We start from the raw sequence: 20,498 nt of genomic DNA, 5'->3' as shown, positions 1-20,498 counted from the left end.
CAGATGTGCCACTATTGCACCAGTTGGCTCATTTGGCCTGGCTGGCCAAATATAAGGCTTGCAGTGTCCACCGTTGGGTATCTTCACTGGTGATTTCTCTCTCTCCCATTAAACTGTGAGCAGCATGGCTTTTTCCAGCTTTCTGCCAGCTGGTCTACATGGAGGAGGTTTTCAGTTCAGTTCCAGCAGGATGTCTCAGTGGCCTTGCAGCCCAAATACGTGGAGTCTTCAGCAATAGGGTCTTACCATCTATTCCTGGCGGGAAACCAAGGGCCTTAGCAATGGCCTGTAATGTTTGGGGGACATCAGGTACTCCATGGCCAATAACTCAATGGAAGGTATCCCATCCCTGGCACTGAAAATTTTCTAGTAAGAATCTATGGTTCCTGTGTGTTTCATTGTCCAAAACTGTAGGTTTCCATATGACTTATTTATAACCTCTTAGATTTTGAGTAGTCTTCCCTCTACCTTTCCTTACTCAATCTCTTCCCCTGACCTCACTTAGGTCTTTTCACCCCCATTAATCTGTTCTTCTACTTACATATATATATAATACCATCCTATTAGGTCCCCCCCTCCTTTCTAATCTCTTTATATCTACTTTCTAGCTTACTGGCCTATGCTACTGAGTTTTCTTCCTACTCACACAGAAGTCCAGTTATTTGTAGCTAGGATTCACAGATAAGAGAGAACATGCGACATTTAGTTTTCTGGGCCTGAGTTACCTCACTTAGTATAATCCTTTGCAGAAAATGAAGTTATGAAATTTGCAGGAAACTTTTAAATGTTTATTTATTTGAGAGAGAGAGAGAATGGGCATGCCAGAGCCTCTAGCCACTGCAAATAAACTCCAGATTCATGTTAAAGGTCTGAAGAGGTTGCTTAGCAGTTAAGATGCTTGCCTATGAAGCCTAAGGACCCAGACTTGATTACCCAGAACTCACATAAGCCAGATGTATATGATAGTGCATGTGTTTGGAGTTCGTTTGCAGTGGATAGAGGTCCTTTCACACCCATTCTCTCTCTCTCTCATAAGTCAAAATAAAATATTTGAAAAATATATATGTCTGGGTCTCTAGCTGCTGCAAACAAACTCCAGACATGTGCACCACCTTGTGCATCTAACTTACATGGGTCCTGGGGAATCGAACCTGGGTCCTTTGGTTTTGTAAGCAAGCACCTTAACCATTAAGAATCCCTTCAGCCCTCATTTTATATCTGGAAGATACAGTTTGCCGCATTTATTGTTGTCAAACAATCAGAATTTTAATTTCTTTGTATCAACTAATTGGGATAAAGCAGTGATTGTGTTCGCTGAGCTTAACTGTTGGAGTCAGAAGGACCTGGATTCAAACCTTGGCCCTTGCATTAGGCAGCTGTTTAATAGTAGTTTTACTTCAATAAAGAGCCTCGGTGGATGGTTCGTTGTATTCTGTTTGTTGGCCCATCTACGAAGAAAGGATGACACATGCAACAAGTAAAAAAAGGATAAATAGACTGTGCTTCTCCAAGTATGACGTCCGAATCCCCGGGCGTTAACGTCACCTGAGAATTAGCCCTACCTTGACGCACTGACTCAGAGACTGAGCACCAGGTTCCGTGTTCACTGATACGGATCTGATGTAGATGCAATGCGCTGGTATTACAATATCACTCAAGAAATGATTCTCATTGTTATCACTGTTGTTTACTATGATAGTTTTAGTTCATTCCCTTTGGTATGGAGTTGGGGATGTCTCTCCCCCTTTCCAGGAGTACTGTGTGCAGGAGGGTGGCTTGTTAATGTAACTGACTGCCCACACAGCTGTCCTTTAATGAGGTAGTCTCCCAGCCTTCTCTCTCTGTGCACAACTCCCAGCTATGGGGAAACGAACTCACTGTTTATCTGGGCAGGTTAAGCTCTGCCCATACCTGCATGCCAACTGTGTGTGTCCCGTGAAGACCTTCCCCAGAGACCTCTTCTCCAAGCCCCTGGGTTGTGCTGAAGTCTTGCTGCAGTTTCCAGGCAGCTTTCTTGCATGTTGAATCTCAGATGAAGTCTGACCAGCCAAGGCATGAGGCGAGGCACAGGCGAGGTTTCCTTCTTTAACAGGACCTCGTTTCTATTTGCCTGGTGTTTTGGCAGCTTCGCCCTGCTGACTCACTGTGGTCTGAGGTCAACCAAACCCCTAGGCCTTTTTCTCAGGAACTGCAGATGCTCCAGTTGATTGGGTCACCCTGTCCTTGACATGTGCAATTCATTTCTTAAAAATAACACAACTTGCAAATTATAAAGTGCAGGTTAATGAGGTATGGCGGTGCACACTTGGAAGTCCAGTACTCAGAATGCTGAGGCAGGAGGTTCTTGAGTTTGAGATTAGCCTAGGCCCTTATCTCAAAACAAACAAACAAACAAACCCCTTACACTTACACAATTTCTATTTTTGGTGGAAGAAAAGTTGGAGAAAACCAAACTAATGTACAATGTACTCGAATAATTGCTAATTCTTCTTTTTTTTTTTTTTCTTTTGGCTTTTCGAGGTAGAGTCTCCCTGTAGCACAGGCTGACATGAAATTCACTATGTAGTCTCAGGGTGGCCTTGAACTCACAGTGATCTTCCTACCTCTGCCTCCCTAGTGCTGGGATTAAAGGTATGAGCCACCACACCTGGCTTTCTTTCTTTCTTTTGTTTTGGTTTTTCGAGGTAGGGTCAGTCTGTCTGGCACTGTCCCAGGCTGACTTGGAATTCACTATGTAGTCTCAGGGTGGCCTGAAACTCACGATCCTCCTACCTCTGCCTCCCGAGTGCTGGGTTTAAAGGCGTGGGCCACCACAGCCGGCTTTATTTGTTTGAGAGGGAGAGAAAGAGACTGAGCACATCAGGGCCTAGAGCTACTGCAAATGAACTCAAGACACATGCATCACCGTGTGCATCTGGTTTACATGGGTAATTAGGGATAGAACCTAGGTCCTTAGGTTTCTCAGGCAAGTGCCTTAACCTCTAATCCAACTCTCCCACTCCCCAAATTCCTTTTTATTTTTATTTTTTCCTAGGTAGACACTGAATACGCGAATGAATGCTGAATGCCTCGGAGCTGCAGGTGTCACTCGCTAGACCTTTTGCTTTGTCAGGTGCAGGGACGCGCGCCCTCCCTATCTGGGACGCCAGGTCACCCTTTCCCCTAGGGGTCAGGGTTTAGAAGCCTTCCAAGGGCCGCGGGAAGCACGCGTAGGGGGCGTGGCCGAGATGCGAGGGCTGCCGGAGTGGAAGCTTGCTGCCCAGGCGGGGCCACTGCCTGGCGACCATCCGAGTCCGTTTCTGACTGCGGCTGCGCAAACGCCGCTCTCTCGGCCTGCAGTTCCACGCCCTGGCCCGGATGGCCAAGAAACGGACGGCTCACGAACGAGAGGCAGCAGCCCGGGTAGCGGGCGAGTCGAGATCCAAGCCTGACAGGGGCTTTCTTGCTCCCATTCTGACCTCAGCCCTTCAGTTCTAGACGTATTTAGCTAAGACACGTCTGCTCCGCCAGCTTCCATTTCTGGATTTGGAAGGAGACGTTGTGAGCTCTCTGCCTACTTTCATATGCTTAGAAGTCTTACATTTCTCCCAGGAAACCTCCAGAAATCTCCCAAAACCAGGCCAAGCCAAAAACTTAAGTTTTTTTTTTTTTTTTTTTTTTTTTTATTCCCCCGAGGTAGGGTTTCACTCTAGCTAGGCTGACCTGGAATTCACTATGTAGTCTCAGGCTGGCCTCGAACTCGCAGTGATCCTCTTATCTCTGCCTCCCAAGTGCTGAGATTAAAGGCATATGCCACCATGCCCAGCAAAAAACAACTTTTTTTTTTTTTCCAGTTTTTAAAAGGAAGATTTATTTAACAAGGTTTACTTAGTACAACACATCTAAATGGAATTCACAATACAAGGAAAGATTTAAACCAAAGCCTCAGAATTCCATACAAACAACATGACCAAACTCCTAAAATATTGGGATTACATCTCAAAATTGTCCCAGATCTTAAAAAAAATAAAAGTGTACACTCACGTGCCTTACAGGGATATTAAACCAAAAACCTAGAATTAACAAACATGCCAAATGTTGTCACTTTGAATTGTAGACACAGCTCCTATATTTGAGTTTTACAGAAAAGCATGTCTTTCAACATGCATCTGAAGTTTTCAATGTATTGTGGTATAAGAGCAACATTTAACATAAGTGAAACTGCTTTAAAACTAAATATGCTTACTGCTTAAGTACACTCCTACAACATAACTAACTTGAGGAAAGCTGAAAGTTGTTTTAACAGTTATGGTCAATACTGAATTTTGTTATTACATCCTAGATGAATGTTTCAGTGTTCAAAATTACTGAGCTTAAAGTTTTAAACAATCTTAACTTTCACTTTACAGTAAGCATGAATCACAAGCCTGTAATGCAAAACTGTTAATTTTTTTTTCTTAAAAAAAAAAAGAAAAAGAAGGAAGAAAGAAAGAAACTGACCAGTAGTGATCAGAAGCAATTATATTTCCCATTTACCAATCATACTGGATATACTAGACATCCCTCCCATTCTATCCAACTCCTATAAATGCACAGCTTTAATTTCTGTAATAGCTGTTTAATGTTCCTTCTCTACCTAAGCAAGGTTTGACTGATAGTCACTGGAGTTTTCCTGCAGAACTTGGTCATATCCACTCATACTGCTCTGGCCACCATAACCACCTCCATAACCACCACTCAGCTGCTGGCTAGCAGGACCCCCATAACTAGACTGGTTGGATAATCCCATCCCTCCCATCATTTGGCTTCCATAAGCACCACCACTTGCCCCTGCTGTAGAATTCAAAAAGAGTTCTACATAGCTGTGATCATAAGCCCCTCCACTTGTTCCTGCAGTAGAATTCAAGAACAGCTCTACGTATCTGTGCTGCATATTAGCCTTATCTTTTGCCATAGCTGCCACAGCATCCTCATGAGTAGCAAATTCAACATCTGCCTCACCAGTAACTCTGCCATCAGGTCCTATTTCAATGTGTACTCTCATGGGATTGAGAGGTGAGAAAAAATTATAAATATCATTCTCAGTGGCTCTGTAAGGCAACCCTCTCATGTGTACACAGTGCCCTGTGGTACTCTGGAAACTGGACCCACCATCTCCATATCTATGATCAGACATTCCTGAGAAACAGTAATTGAGGTCTCTTCCAAATCTATCAGACCCAAAGCCATACCCGTCATTATAGCCACCATAATCATCATAACCTCCATAACCTCCACCATAGTCACCTCGCCTCATCCTTTCAAAGCCAGCTCCTCTGCCAATACTATTAGACCCTCTACCAGCCCCTGGCCTATCATAGGGACCTGGACGCTGCATGGCCATGAGCTTTCGAGGGGGATCATAGTGGGTTTGGACTTCAGCTCTGCTACTCTTGAAGATTTCAATGTACCTGTGTCCTATTCTTTCCTTGTGTTTCTTTAAGGCCTTTTCAGCTATCTCCTGTGATGCAAACTGCACAAATGCCTCCCCTGTGCTCCTCCCCTGAAAGTCCACCGGCAATGTCATCCCATTTGGCACAATTTCCAACCCTGAAAAGAACTGAACAATCTCTTCCTTGCTATAGCCAAATGGGAGTCCTCTAAGCTGGACGAAGCCATCATTGGCAGTATCAGGACTATTTGGACCTGTATGCTTCAACACCCAATCCATTTCAACACTGTTGGACTTGAATGCTTCAACATATCTGTGTCCCATGGTTTCTCTGTCTTTCTTCAGAGCCAATTTCACTTCATCTTCAGATTCGAGTTCGACAAATGCTTCGCCACTTGGTCTACCTTCTCTGGTGTAGATGAAACGAATACCTGATGTGCCGTTTTGGATTTTGCAATCAGAGAAGAAGCGCATCACTTCCTCAGCTGAGCAGGACCAGGGCAGGCCTCTGACCTTCACCACGAACCCCTCCCTGCCTTCTGTGCTCAGCATCATGGTGACTGTTAGGCTCTTGGTGGCAAAGTTGGATCAATGCAATTTCAATGTGGCCTTTGACCCTGCTAGAGTTTCTTCCAGGAATCTGGTCAACAGAAATACTTCAAAAATGTTCGCTGCAGCAGCACTCTAACGATCACGGCTAATTTTCTTCCTTTTTCCTGCAAACGGCTATAGCGAGACGATAGACGATGACCAAAACTACTTCTGCTCACGTAAGCGGCTGATCACGTGAGCGTCTACGTCATGTGAGCGCAAAAAACAACTTTTTAAAGCCCACTGAACAGTCCCTTCAAAGGAACAGAGAGCTTTGTGAGAAAAACATGGAAATTTGAAGCTGGGCTCTGTCTTTAGTTTCCTTACCTACAATAATGGCCTAGGGGCTGAAGAGATAGCATAGCTGTTAAGGTTCTTGCCTGCAGAGCCAAACGACCCGGGTTCGATTCCCCAGTACCCATCCATGATTCCCCAGTACCCATCCATGTACAGTCAAATGCACAAAGTGGTGCATGCATCGAGTTTGTTTGCGGTGCCAAGAGGCTCTGGTGTGCCCATTCTCTCTCTCTCCTTAAAAACAAAAACAAAACAAAAAACGGCCAGGGATTACAAATTGTTTCCACCCCAAGGGCAGCTGCCAGGATTAAGGAATCTGTGGCACTTGGGCTGCTATGCAGGGTTGGGAGCAGGGAGCTGTCAACCTTCAGGCACAGCCCTTTCTGCTCCCCCCACACTCCACTTTGTGGTAAGATGGGAGGGCCTGTGTGACATTCCTAAACCTGGTGTTGCCACAGCTAATTAGCCAGTCTGGGGATTCTGTAAACTGAGAGGCTGATTGGCCTCAGGGCCTGCGGGAAGGGAGTTTTTACAGAAGGAAATGGCTGTGGTGAGACAATGATAGAGCAACTTTGCCAGGATCTAGGTGGAAAGCCCCTAGCCTGCAGTGTTCTCACAGTGGGGTACGGGACCCACGCTGCGGCTGCCCCTTCCTCCACCGCCGTCACCCCGGGTTCACCTGATGCTGCGGTATGACAGACCAGTGATGCGTCTGACCCGGTGAAGCTTCACACCAGTCACTTGCCGCCTCTAGCCTGGGAACCTTCTCTCAGAGCACTTACTCACGCATCCATCCCAGCAGCCAAGCCTGGCTCCTACTCCAAAGTGTGGTTCGGGGCAACAGCATCAGCAGTTAGATCCTGAGCTACCACTGTGGGCTGGGGAGGTCCTTTCCCTCTTTCTGGAGGGACAGTGGCTCGGAAGTGGTGCAGTCTTGAGCCCAAGATACTGAGGCTAAGGCAAGTTGTTTTGCAAACTCTGGGCTGTTGGACAGTCCTGTGGAGAGATGAAACCACCCAGGACAGATGGAGGACAGTCACTGCTCACCGAGAAGCTTAGAGAACCCCAACCTTGTTTGTACTTCCTCATTTGCATTCCCCTGTGGGCCTCTTCTTTGTTCTGTTAAATTGGACTGGGATGAGATTCAAGGATCGGGGTCTTCTTGCCCAGCTGTGATCACAGCAAGAACTTGACTTCTGCATCTTAGTTCCCTGTCTGTCCATTCCCCACTCTCAGGATAGTTGAGCTTAAATGAGTAACGGGCATAAAAGTCTTTTTTTTTTTTTTTTTAAGGTACATTCTCTGTAGCCCAGGCTGACCTGGAATTCACTCTGTAGTCTCAGGGTGGTCTTGAACTCATGGCAATCCTCCTACCTTGGCCTTTCAAGCACTGGGATTAAAGGCGTGTACCACCATGCCCCTCTATAAGATTTTTTTTTTTTTTTTTTTTTTTTACAAATTTTACTCATTTATTTATTTGTGAGGAAGAGAGAGCAGGGAAAAATTGAGCATGGGCACTCCAGGGCCTTTGCCACTGCAAACGAACACCAGAAGCATGTGCCAATTTGTGAGTCTTGCTTTATGTGGGTACTGTGGAACTTGAATCTGGGTTGAGAGGCTTTGCAATCAAGTAGCCATCTCCCCATCCCAGAATTTTTTTTTAATTTTTATTTATTTGAGAGTGACAGAAAGACACACACACACACAGAGAGAGAGAGAGAGAGAGGGTGGGGGGAGAAAGAGAGAGAGAGAGAATGGGCACGCCAGGCCCTACAGCCACTGCAAATGAATGCCAGATGCATGTGCCCCCTTGTGCATCTGGCTAACGTGGGTCTTGGGGAATTGAGCCTCTAACTAGGGTCTTTAGGCTTCACAGGCAAGGCTTAACTGCTAAGCCATCTCTCCAGCCCAGAAGCTTTTTTTAAAAAAAATAATTTATTGGGCTGGAGAGATGGTTTAGCGGTTAAACGCTGGCCTGTGACGCCTAAGGACCCCGGTTCGAGGCTCGGTTCCCCAGGTCCCACGTTAGCCAGATGCACAAGGGGGCGCACGCGTCTGGAGTTCGTTTGCAGAGGCTGGAAGCCCTGGCGCGCCCATTCTCTCTCTCTCCCTCTATCTGCCTTTCTCTCTGTGTCTGTCGCTCTCAAATAAATAAATAATTAAAAAAAATAATTTATTTATTTGACAGAGAAAGAGGGAGAGGGAGGGAGAGAGAGAGAGAGAGAGAGAATGGGCATGCCAGGACCTCCAACCACTGCAAACAAACTCCAGATGTGTGTGCCCCCTTGTGCACCTGGCTAACGTGGATCCTGGGGAATAGAATCTGGGTCCTTGGGCTTTGCAGGCAAACACCTTAACTGCTAAGCCATCCCTCCAGCCCTGGTTTTTTTTTTTTTTTTTAAATTATTTTACTTATTTGTTTGAAAGTGACAGAGAGAGAAAGAGGCAGAGAGAGAGAGAGAGAGAGAGAGAGAGAGAGAGAATGGCCACTCCAGGGCCTCCAGCCACTGCAAAGGAACTCCAGATGCATGCGCCCCCTTGTGCATCTGGCTAACATGGGTCCTGGGGAATCGAGCCTCGAACCGGGGTCCTTAGGCTTCACAGGCAAGTGCTTAACCGCCAAGCCATCTCTCCAGCCCGTTTTTTTTTTTTTTTAATGTAAGGTCTCGTTCTAGTCCAGGCTGACTTGGAATTCATTCCGTAGTCTCAGGCTGGCCTTGAATTTACAGTGATCCTCCTTTCTTTTCCCAAGTGCTGGGATTAAAAGCATGTGCTACCATACCCAAGTCAGAAGTATTTTGAACAGGAAAGAAAATGGGTATTAGATAGATGTGATAGGCAGGCCTATAAATCCCAGAACTCAAAAAGAAAAAGAAAAAGAAAGAAAGAGAGAGAGAGAGAGAGAGGGAAAGAAAGAAAGAAAGAAAGAAAGAAAGAAAGAAAAGGTAGGGTGGGTGTGGTGGCGCATACCTTTAATTCCAGCATTTGGGAGGCAGAGTAAGAGGATTACATGAGTTCAAGGCCGCCCTGAGACTTCATAGTGAATTCCAGGTCAGCTTATGCTAGAGCAAGACCCTATCTTGAAAAAAAAAAAAAACAACCCAGCACTCAGGAGACCAAGGATGGTAAATTCAAGACTAGCCTGAGCTGTTATGAAGCAAACCCTGGACCAAAGTAAAATAAAATAAGATAAAATAAATTTAAAAAGCTGGATGTAGTGGTGTATACCTTTAAGCCCAGCACTTGGGAGACAGAGGTAGGAGGATCATTGTGAGTCTGAGGCCAGCCTGGGACTACAGAGTAAGAGCTAGGTCAGCCTAGGTTACAGTGGCACCGTACCTTGAAAAAACAAAATAATGATAATAATAGAGATAAGAAAGTGGACAGTGAACACTAAAGTGGTCCTGGCCCAGCCTGTGTCCCCTGCTACCTGCGGAATCTGGGGCATACCACCTCCACAGTGCTGCTGGAAGTAACCTTTGGAATCATTTCCCTGAGGACCTGTACAGATACCCTTGTTGTCTCTCCACCACTCCCAAAAGATAAAGAACCAATTTCAGCTTCCATTTAGGATTCTGTTACTTTTACCCAGTTCTTTCTGCTAAGACACACCAAGAATGTTTCCCAAACAAGCCTGGGAGTTTCATCTCTAGACCTTTTTTAAAAAAAAAAAAATTAATTTTTTTAACAACTTCCATGATTATAAAAAATACCCCATGGTGATACCCTCCCTCCCCCCACTTACCCCTTTAAAACTCCACTCTCCATCATACCGCCTTCCCCATCTCAATCAGTCTCTCTTTTACTTTTGATGTCTTGATCTTTTCCTCCTCTTATGATGGTCTTATGCAGGTAGTATCAGGCACTGTGAGATCATGGATATCCAGGCCATTTTGTGTCTGGAGGGAGCATGTTGTATGGAGTCCTGCCCTTCCTTTGGCTCTTACATTCTTTCTGCTACCTCTTCTGCATTAGACCCGAGGCTTGGAAGGTGTGATACAGATATTGCAGTACTGAGCACTGTGGTCATTTCTTTCCATCACCATGATACCTTCTGAGTCGTCCCAAGGTCACTGCCATCTGAAAAGAGAAGATTCTCAACCAAAAGTGAGAGTAGCATTAATATAAGGGTGTGAACATTAACAGAAGTGCTTACTGGGCAGTTTGATAAGCATAGTATATACATTTGGCCAGACAGCAGCAGATGTTACACCCCTAGGGCTTATGACTACCCCGTTTTAAGTTTTCAGTATCAGGGATGTATTCCCTTCCCATGGAGCAGGCCTCCAGTCCAATTAGAGGGCAGTTGGTTTCCCCCACAACAGATGTGCCTCTATTGCACCTGTTGGCTCATTTGGGCTGGCTGGCTAATTACAAGGCTTGTAGTGTCCACTGTTGAGTATCTTCACTGGTGATTTCTCTTTCTCCCATTGAACTGTGAGCAGCATGGCTTTTTCCAGCTTTCTGTCAGCTGGTCTACATGGAGGAGGTTATCAGCTCAGTTCCAGCAAGATTTCTCAGTGACCTTGCAGCCCCAGTATATGGAGTCTTCAGCAATAGGGTCTTACCATCTATTCCTGGTAACCAAGGGCCTTGGCAATGGCCTATAATGTTTGGGGGTTATCAGGGATCTCCCTGGCCAACAACTCACTGGAAGATAGCCCACCCCTGGCACTGAACTACGGCTCCTGAGTGTACCATTGTCCAAAAAGTAGGATTACATATTTTATTTATATCCTCTTAGATTTTGATTAGCTCTCCCTCCACCTTTCCTTAACTCAATCTCCTCCCCAGACCTCATTTTGGGCCTTTTCACCCCCAGTCTTCTACTTTCATATATACAATACCATTCTATTAAGTACCCCCCTCCCTTCCTTTTTCTTCCCTTTCTATCTCTTTTCTAGCCTACTGCTTTGTTGTTTTGTTTTCTTTTGTTTTTTGTTTTTCGAGGTAGGGTGTCACTCTAGCCCAGGCTGACCTGGAATTCACTATGTAGTCTCAGTGTAGCCTTGAACTCACGGCGATCCTCCTACTTCTGCTTCCCGAGTGCTAGGATTAAAGGCGTGCACCACCGTGCCTGGCTTCATCTCTAGACTTTCATTGACTGCACTTGGCTTCTTTTACCTCAGAGCTGCTCTTCTTCCACTGATCTCAGAACTACAGGCTACATCCCGGGGGAGAGGGGGTGCTGGAGCTTGGCGTATATTGTCCTTAGCTCTTTTTCTTGCCAATCTTCTCTGTATCATTCCCGTTTTAGTACATGTGCTGCTGAAGCAAGCACAGCTGCTTTTCTTTCTACCCACAGCTATAGAAGCCCCCCAGGCATGACGATTCTGTTCTCTGAGAATCCATCCTTTGTCTCTCAGATGTACCCCAGACTTTGAGGAACATTAGGACACACTTTCTCTATGCTTGTCCCTGTATTGACACTGGAGCCATACTAGTAGGTCAGGCTTCTTTGTTAGGGCCTTGAGTTGGCTTAGAGTGGCAGGAAGGTCAGGTAACCATAAGTCTGGACTTGTCTCTTTGCTCTCTTCCCATGTTCGGGAGTAGGGCTTGTTTTGTTTTGTTGGTTGTTTTTAAATATTTTATTCCTTTATTTGAGAGACAGAGAGAGGAAGGGAGGGAGGGAGGGAGGGAATGGCAGGCCAGGGCCTCTAGCCACTGCAAAGGAACTCCAGATGCATGCGCCACCTTGTGCATCCAGCTTCATGTGGATACTGGGGAATCAAACTTGGGTCCTTTGGTTTTGCAGGCAAGGCAATGCCTTAACAGCTAAGCCATCTCTTCAGCCCTTGTTTTTTTTTTTTTTTTTTTTTGAGGTAAGGTCTTACTATAGCCCAGGCTGACCTGGAATTCACTAGGTAGTCACAGGCTGGCCTTGAACTCATGGCGAACCCTCCTACCTCTGCTTCCTGAGTGCTGAACTCTTATAGTAAGGAAGAGAAATGGATCAGCTGGCTGACCACGGGTAGGCCCTCTCCCTCTCTCTTGCAGCCTGTGTCTTGATGGAAGTGAAGACAGGAAGTTTGGAGGCCTTCCAGTTCCAACACATTGAAGGCCATGGCTCCTGGGCCTACTAAGCAGGTGGAGAAAGGAGACAGAGGCACAGTTTGTCAGTTGCCTGACAGAGATGCTGGTTTCACCCTTGCCAAGAGCTGCTGGGGCCTGGAGCTCCTTCCCTTGTCCTCACCTCTCTTCCCATGAAGGTGTAAAGCCTTTTCTGGAGATTTGCCTAGCATATAAAGGTTGCTGAGTAACTCCTTGCCTGAGCCCTGCTGGGTTATCTGCCTGGTGAGCGGCTGCTTTTCTCCAGCTGGCTCAGTCCTGGAGTCCTGGCTGGGGAAGGAGAGCCCTGGATCTCTGCCCAGCGCTGCAGCAGCAAAAGGACTCTCTAGTCAGACAGACCTGGGCTTGAACTCCAGCTCTGCCGCTTAGTAGATGAGAGGATGTCAGGGGTTAATTTCAGCCACCTGGCAATTTCACTGTCAACTTGATTGGGCCAGGGAGTGCCCTGATCATTTCAGACGCGGACTGCAGCTAAATCATTAGCTGTGCTGGGCCTTCCCAGCTTGCCGACTCACCCTGCAGACCTTGCTGGCTTCCATAATTGTGTGATTACATGTAGATACGATTGGTTCTATCTCCCTGACTAACACAGAGACCTTGAGTAATTTGCCTGCTCACCTTGAGTGTCCCCATCCTCCTCTCAACTCCTCCCCCTTCTTCTCCTTTAAAAAAAAAATATTTTTTTTGAGGTAGGGTCTCAATCTAGCCCAGGCTGACCTGGAACTCATTCTGTTGTCCCAGGCTGGGATCTCAAACTAAAGGCGACCTTTTTTCCTCTGTCTCCCAAGTGCTGGAATTAAAGGCAGTAGGCCACCACATTCAGCCTTTTCTTCTTGTCTTTATTCCCTCCTCTTCCTCCAACTCCTTTTGGTAGTGCTGAAGATCAAACCCAGAACTTGTACATGCCTCCTTCCTGGAGTCTAGAGTATCCCCAAATCCCTTATCACACTCAAGAGTTCCTCTCCCCAAGGGCCCAGGCACCCCCACTGGGTCCTAGAGCTCCCTGGAATTGAAACCCATGGGGCTTTGCCTGCCCTGCCAAAGGCTGCACCATCAGAGCCCAATGACAATGACTCCCTTTTCAGGGGCTCAGGGCTTGCAGCTGTCTATGGCTTACAGGTCTCTCCTCAGTGGTGGCGTCTACATCCCTTAGAATGATCACAGCAGAAATGGGCACTGCCTGCCCAGTGTGGGACTCAACTCCAGGAAGAACTATCGTCTATCTCCTCTGGGCTACAACAAGGCTGGGAAAACAGTTGTTTGGGCTCTCGGGACACACTCAGGCTCAGGTCAGGGCTATCCCCAAGTCAAACATATCTTTGGAGCCATCCTCATATTTGTTCAGAAGTCTTTTTTGCTTTTGGTTTTTCGAAGTAGGGTCTCACTCTAGCTCAGGCTGACCTGGAATTCACTATTCACTATGTATTCTCAGGGTGGCCTATTAACTCACGGCGATCCTCCTACCTCTGCCTCCTGAGTGCTGGGATTAAAGAAGTGTACCACCATGCCCCTCTTTCTTTCTTTCTTTTTTTTCTGGGAAAATTTCTGGGGCATCCATCATCCCCAGTGTGGCCTGGGCCACGGCAAAACGGGTAAGAGTGGAGATTTTCATACATGATCACAGCAGCTTATCTGCAGGAACACAAAGGCTGGGTTCTTATCTTAGTTCTGACTTTGTGTGAACACAGAGGCAGCGTTCACATCCCCCAGGTTGCAGTCTGGGGGGTGGGGGATGAAGAGTGGGCTCCACCCCACTGTGGATGCAGTAAGATCAAAGGGAAAAATTCTTTGCCTTTGAAATCTGAATGACAGAAGAAAAACACCGGTGGGGTGGGTCGGTAAGGAAGAAAGCCTGAAGTCAGGCACGACAGACCACAGGGTGGGCCCCAGGTCTCCCTTTTAAGCCAGATGGCCTCAGACAAGTCATCTTGCTCTTGGTAACTGGTAGATTGGACGTAGAGTGTCCCCCATAGTCTCATGTGTCTAAATACTTGGTTCCCAGTCTGTGGTGCTGTTTGGGGAGTTTGCAGAACCTCTGCAGGGTAGAGCTTTGCTGAAAGAAGCGTGCCACTGGAAGCGGGTCTTGAGGTGTTACAGTCCGGCCCTGCTTGGTGCTTTTATGCTGGTTGCGTTCTCTCTGCCTGTGTGAAGATGTGGAGCTGGCTGTCTGCTCTTGCCATGCTGTCCACATCATGAAGGAACTTCCTCTCAAAACCTTAAGCTGTGGGGCGTGGTGGCGCATGCCCTAAATCAAGCACTCGGGAGGCAGAGGTGGGAGGAATGCTGTGAGTTCGAGGCCACCCTGAAACTCCATAGTGAATTCCAGGTCAGCCTGGGCTAGAGTGAAACCCTACCACGAAAAACCGACAACAACAACAAAAAAGACAACATAAAACAAACAAACAAAAACCCTTAAGGTAAAAATAAACCGTTTCCTTCCTTAAACTGCTTTTGTCCCACCAACCAGAAAGTAACTCATCCAGCAACACTTCTCTGTTTTGTTTTGTTTTTTCTGTGTCTGGGTAGCCTTGAACTCATGGTGATCCTCCTGCCTCTGCCTCCCGAGTACTGGGATTAAAGGTGTGCGTCACCACACCCGGCTCTCCCTGGTTTTTTTTTTTTTTTTTTTTTTTTTTTTTTTTTTTTGGTTTTTCGAGTTAGGGTCTCACTCTGGCTCAGGCTGACCTGGAATTCACTATGTAGTCTCAGGGTGGCCTCGAACTCTCGGCGATCCTCCTACCTCTGCCTCCCGAGTGCTGGGATTAAAGGCGTGCGCCACCTCGCCCGGCTTCTCCCTAGTTTTTTGAGGAAGGGTCTCAATCTACCTCAGGCGGTACAGGAAGGCATAGCTTGGCCTGTGTCCTCCACGGAAGTAGCAGTAGTGTGGGCCAGCAGGGACTGGAGAGGCCTGCACCTGTTCTTTGTCACCTTGGGGCTTTTACCTGGGGCCACTCAGTCCTTGAGCCTTGTTTTCTCACACAAGCATACATACTCTGTCCCGCCACTTGCTACAGGGACTTTTGCTCAGGCTGTTCCATTTAAAAAGTGCACATCCTGGGCTGGAGGGATGGCTTGGTGGTTAAGGTGCTAGCCCATAAAGTCTAATGACCTGGGTTCAAGTCCCCAGAACCCACATAAAACTAGATGTACCAAGTTGCAAACTTGAAGTTTGTTTTTTTTTTCTCGAGGTAGGGTCTCACTCTAGCCCAGGCTGACCTGGAATTCACTATGTAGTCTCAAGGTGGCCTCGAACTCACGGCGATTTTCCTACCCCTGCCTCCCAAGTGCTGGGATTAAAGACGTGTGCCACTATGCCCGCCAAACTTGAAGTTTTGTTTGCAGTGGCTGGAGGGTCCGCCATGCCCATTCTCTCTCTTTTTTTCTGTCTGCATAATACAAAACATAAACAAAGTATATTTTTAAAATGCACATCCCTTCTCTACTTGGGAAATCCAACACATCAATTCTGCCTCCTTCCCCTTGGAAGCCTTCCAGGCTGCTGTAGGGAGTCAGTTGCTCCCTCCCTGGAATCCCCCAGCCTGGGGCATCCTTTTATTCTGTGCAGCAAAGAACTTTCCACCCTAAGCCAAATACTGCTCTCCTTATCTGTTCCCTTCCTGCTTGAGGGCAGGATCTAGCTCAGCTTTCCTCTGTGCCCCAACGACCTGGAGAGATGCTAAATAACCTGGCCTCCTCTGGGTCTCCAGGCAAGGGCATCTTCTCTGTGGTACCTTACGTGCCTAGCTGGCCATGGCGGATATCAACAGCCGGGCAATCTTACTCATTTACCTTTCAGGAAACTGAGGTCCGTGGAAAGGGACAGATTTGACAAGGTCTCTCAGTTCCCCAGCTACTCAGCTGAGGACACAGGGATTCTGATGCTTGGTCTCCAGCTCTGGCTGTGACAGCTGTGAACAGTGTCTGGCATTAAGCCAGGGTGCCTGGAGGGCCCCCGGGGGCCCAGGCCCTGCAGCTGCTCACTCCACGCTGGCTCAGTCCCTCTGGCTGGGCTGTCAGCCAACAGCAGCATGGGGCTCTGCCTGCCCCTGCCAAAGGTTGCACCATCAGCAATTTGAGGTGGCAGTCAGGCCACTTCCCCCAGGGTAGCTCAGACACAAGGCGGGGAGCAGACTCTCCAGACTGTGGGCTCTGGGGCTGGTCTCCCAGGAAGTCTCCCTGACTCTGACTTGACCCTGATTAGGCCGCAGGCAGCAGTGAAGTGCACATTGGAGCCCAGGACAGAACAGGTGCTCAGCAAACGCTGTGATGGCAGCTTGCACAGCACAGGCTGGGGTTGGGGGTACAGCCAGGATAAAAAGTCAGGCTCTGGGGCTGGAGAGATGGCTTAGCAGTTACGGTACTTGCCTGCAAAGCCTAAGGACCCAGGTTCAATTCCCCAGTACTCACCTAAGCCAGATGCACAAGGTGGCACGTGCTCTGGAGCCTGTTTGCATTGGACAGAGGCACTAGCATGCCCACTCTATCTGCTTTGCTCTCTCTTTCAAATAAATTTTTTAAAAAGTGCTTTTAAAAGTCAGGCTCCACTGCTTTCTGGCTATGCAGGTTACTTCATTACTCTTCTAAGCAGAGTCTCTGAGATGGGGTAACAGTCATACTTGTCTCATAGGGTCATGGGAGAATTGAATCATTTAGCACACCTCATTGGTGACCTCTGAGGTCAGGGCAGCTGGTGCACATAGGCCTTGGACAGTATGTCTTGCTGCACTCACCCACACACTGGCTCCAGCTGTAGGAGGCATCAGAGCCAGACAGGCTGGGTCCAAGGCCCAACGTTGGCGTTTACTGTGTGACCTCCAAGTTGTTTCTGTCAACCAATCTTGCAGGAGGTTGTGTCAACTGGGATAATGCAGAGGGTTGCATGTGTTTGGCACACAGGAGATGCTCAGAATCTCTTAAAGGGATGTCCTTCCTTCCTCTCCACTGCTCTCTCAACTTCCCGGCCTAAATCTGTCACCTTCTCAGGGTTTGGTATAGACTCCCATCCTATCCCTGAACCTTCCTGTGACTGCTGCAACCTCCCTGCCCACCTTTTTTTTTTTTTTTTTTTTTTGTCCTCCAAGGTAGGGTCTCACTTTAGCCCAGGCTGACCTGGAACTCACTATGTAGTCTCAGCAGGACCTCAAACTCACGGTGATCCTCCTATCTCTGCCTCCCGAGTGCTGGGATTAAATATGTGCACCACCATGCCAGGCTTCATTGCCCTTTTCTTTTTTCTTTTTTGCTTTTTCGAGGTAGGGTCTCAGTCTAGCCCAGGCTGACCTGGAATTCACTATGGTGTCTCAGAGTGGCCTTGAACTCACAGCGATCCTCTTACCTCTGCCTCCCAAGTGCTGGGATTAAAGGTGTACGCCACCATGCCTGGCTTATTGCCCTTTTCTATGCCACACAGCTCAGTGTTTTCAACTGGACTGCTTTCATACTAGTCACCTTCCAGACTGTTACTCCCTTCCTCAACTGCTCAGTTCCCAAAAAGAATACACATTCCAGAGAAGCTGATTCTACTTTCTTCCTCTCACCTGTAATCCCTCCCCCAAATTCTCAGTATGAGGCACACGATCGAGGCTAACAATTGCCTCCAAAGGCTTATTCAAAAGTGAGTACGAGGGCTGGAACGACGGCTTAGTGATTGAGGCGCTTGCCTACAAAGCCAAGGATCCATGTTCGACTCCCCAGATCCCATGTCAGCCAGATGCACAAGGTGACTCAGGTGCACAAGGTCACACATGTACATAAGGTGGCACACACATCTGGAGTTTGACTGCAGTGGCTGGAGGCCCTGGCATGCCAGTTCTCTCTCTCACTCTCTTTCATAAAGGTGTGTGCCACCATGCCCAGCAAAAACAAACAAACAAAAAGGGCTGGTCTGGAAAAAGGCTATAAGGAAGGGAGGAGAGGGACTTTAGGGGATGGTACTGTATATATGTAAGTAGAAGAACAGATTACAGGGAGTGAAATGGCCTAAGTGAGGCCAGGGGAAGAGACTGAGTAAGAGAAGGGTGGGGGGAGGGTCACTCAAAATTCAAGATACTCTGAATAAGACATAGGAAAGCCTACTTTTTTGGATAATGGCACATTCAGAAGCCAAAGATTGTTACTAGAAAATTTTCAGTGCCAGGGATGGGATACCTTCCAGTGAGTTGTTGGCCAGGGAGGTCCCTGTTCCTTCAAAGACATTATAGGCTATTGCCAAGGCCCTTGGTTTCCCATGAGTAGTAGCCGGTAAGACCCCATTCCTGAAGACTTCACATGTGTGGGCAGCAAGGTCACTGAGAAATCAAGCTGGGGCTGAGCAGAAAACCTCCTCCCTCTAGACCAGCCAACTGAAAGCTGGAAAAAGCTGTACTGCATGTAGCCGTATGGGAGACAGAAGTCATCAGCGGTGAAAAGAGTGGACAGTGGAAGCCACAGTTTGGCCAGATACACCAGATGACCAAATGGGTGCAATAGTGGCATGTCCGCTCTGGGGGAAACAAACTGCTCTCTAATTGGACTGGAGGCCCACTCTATGGGAGGGAATACATGCCTGGTACTAAAAACCTAATCAAAGCCTATGGCAGGGGAGGTCATGAGCCTTAGGGGTATAAAGCCTGCTCTTGTCTTATGCATGTATTATTCTCACCAAACTGCATTGTAAGCACTACACTTAATGCTCACATTCATATATTAACGCTACTCTCACTTTTGATTAGAGGAGCTTCTCTTTTCAGATTATGACATCTGGGATGACCCAAAAGGCAACATAGTGCTGAGAAGTGACAGAGGAGTGTCCAGCACTAAAACATCTCTATCACACCCTCCAAGGCTCAGGGTCCACTGTGGAAGAGCTGGCAGAAAGAATGTAAGAGCCAAAGGAAGGGCACCACTCCTTACAATGCAACTTTCCAGACACAAATTGGCCTTGATATCCATGACCTCGCAGTGCCTAGCAATACCTTCACAAGACCCTCATAATAGGAGAAAAAGATGATGACATCAAAAAGAGAGACTAACAGAGAGAGGGATATGATGAAGAGTAGAGTTGTGAAAGGGAAAGTGGGGAGGGAATTATCATGGCTTATTGTCTGTATAGAAGTTGTCACTAAAATATTTTTTATAAAAGAGGTTGGAGAGATGGTTTAGCAGTTAAGGTGTTTGTCTGTGAAGTCTAAGAACCCATGTAAGCTAGATGCACAAGGTTACACATGTGCACAAGATGGTGCATGCTTCTGGTTTAATTCCAGTGGCTGGAGGCCTGGTGCATCAGTTCTGTGTGTCTTGCTCTCCCCGCCCTCACTCTCATTAAAAAAAAAAAAAAAAAAAAAAAAGGCAGCATGGGACCTTATTTAGTTCTCAATACATTTCAGGGCTTTCACTGGGAATTCAAGGATACAGAATGTCTTTATTATTATTATTATTATTTTGCTGTTTTTTGAGGTAGGGTTTCACTGTAGCTCAGGCTGACATGGAATTCACTCAGTAGTCTCAGGGCCTTGAACTCACGGAGATCCCCCTACTTCTGCCTCCCAAGTGCTGGGATCAAAGGTGTGCACCACCATGCCTGGCTTTTCAGAATCTCTTTCTCTTTTGTTTTGAAAGGTGTGAAATGTAGATGTGATGTCTGGAACAGCTGCAGCCATTTTGCCACCATGAAAAATAATGTGAGGAAACAAGAGTCTTCATCAAATCACGTCTGATTTCCAGGCTCCATAAGACATGAACCAAACATTGTGCTTTTGGTTTGTTTGTTTTTTGCTTTTTTGAGGTAGGGTCTAGCTTTCAGCCTAGGCTGACCTGGAATTCACTATGTCTCAGGCTGGCCTTGAACTCTCATTAATCCTCTGCCTTTGTCTCCCAAGAGGAGGGATGTACTTTGTGCATCTGGCTTTACATGGGTACTAGGGAATGGAACCTGGGTTGTTAGGCTTTGCAGGCAAGTGCCTTAAGTGCTGAATCATCTCCCCAGTTCCCAAAATTGTGTTTTACTGCTAAGCAAGTTTTCTGTTACTTGCAATCCAAAGCATCCTAATTCAAACATTAACCAAGACCCATATTGATTCATTTTACATAATAATTGGGTCCCTGTTGTATGCCAAGTATTGCTGAGTCTACAGACACTTCTCAATTGCTTAGA

General features: G+C 47.0%; 1 protein-coding gene across 1 annotated transcript; it reads right to left on the bottom strand.

Annotated features, from left to right (window-relative positions):
* Nucleotides 1-3,824: 3,824 nt before the first annotated feature.
* LOC123460879 (heterogeneous nuclear ribonucleoprotein H2-like) lies at nt 3,825-6,186 on the bottom strand. Its single transcript, XM_045151007.1, has one exon. The coding sequence runs from the start codon at nt 5,963-5,965 to the stop codon at nt 4,616-4,618; it is 1,350 nt and encodes a 449-aa protein (XP_045006942.1). The 5' UTR covers nt 5,966-6,186; the 3' UTR covers nt 3,825-4,615.
* Between the last annotated feature and the right edge of the window lie 14,312 nt (nt 6,187-20,498).

Source organism: Jaculus jaculus, chromosome 5 (genome assembly GCF_020740685.1).
Source record: "Jaculus jaculus isolate mJacJac1 chromosome 5, mJacJac1.mat.Y.cur, whole genome shotgun sequence".
NCBI classification, from domain to species: Eukaryota; Metazoa; Chordata; class Mammalia; order Rodentia; family Dipodidae; genus Jaculus; species Jaculus jaculus.
The sequence above is the reverse complement of the archived record's forward strand: the minus strand, read 5'-3'. Positions and strand labels throughout refer to the sequence as shown.

Bases quoted from the DNA above. Each gene is read 5' to 3' on its own strand.
- LOC123460879 (XM_045151007.1), bottom strand. From the start codon at position 5,965: ATGATGCTGAGCACAGAAGGCAGGGAGGGGTTCGTGGTGAAGGTCAGA.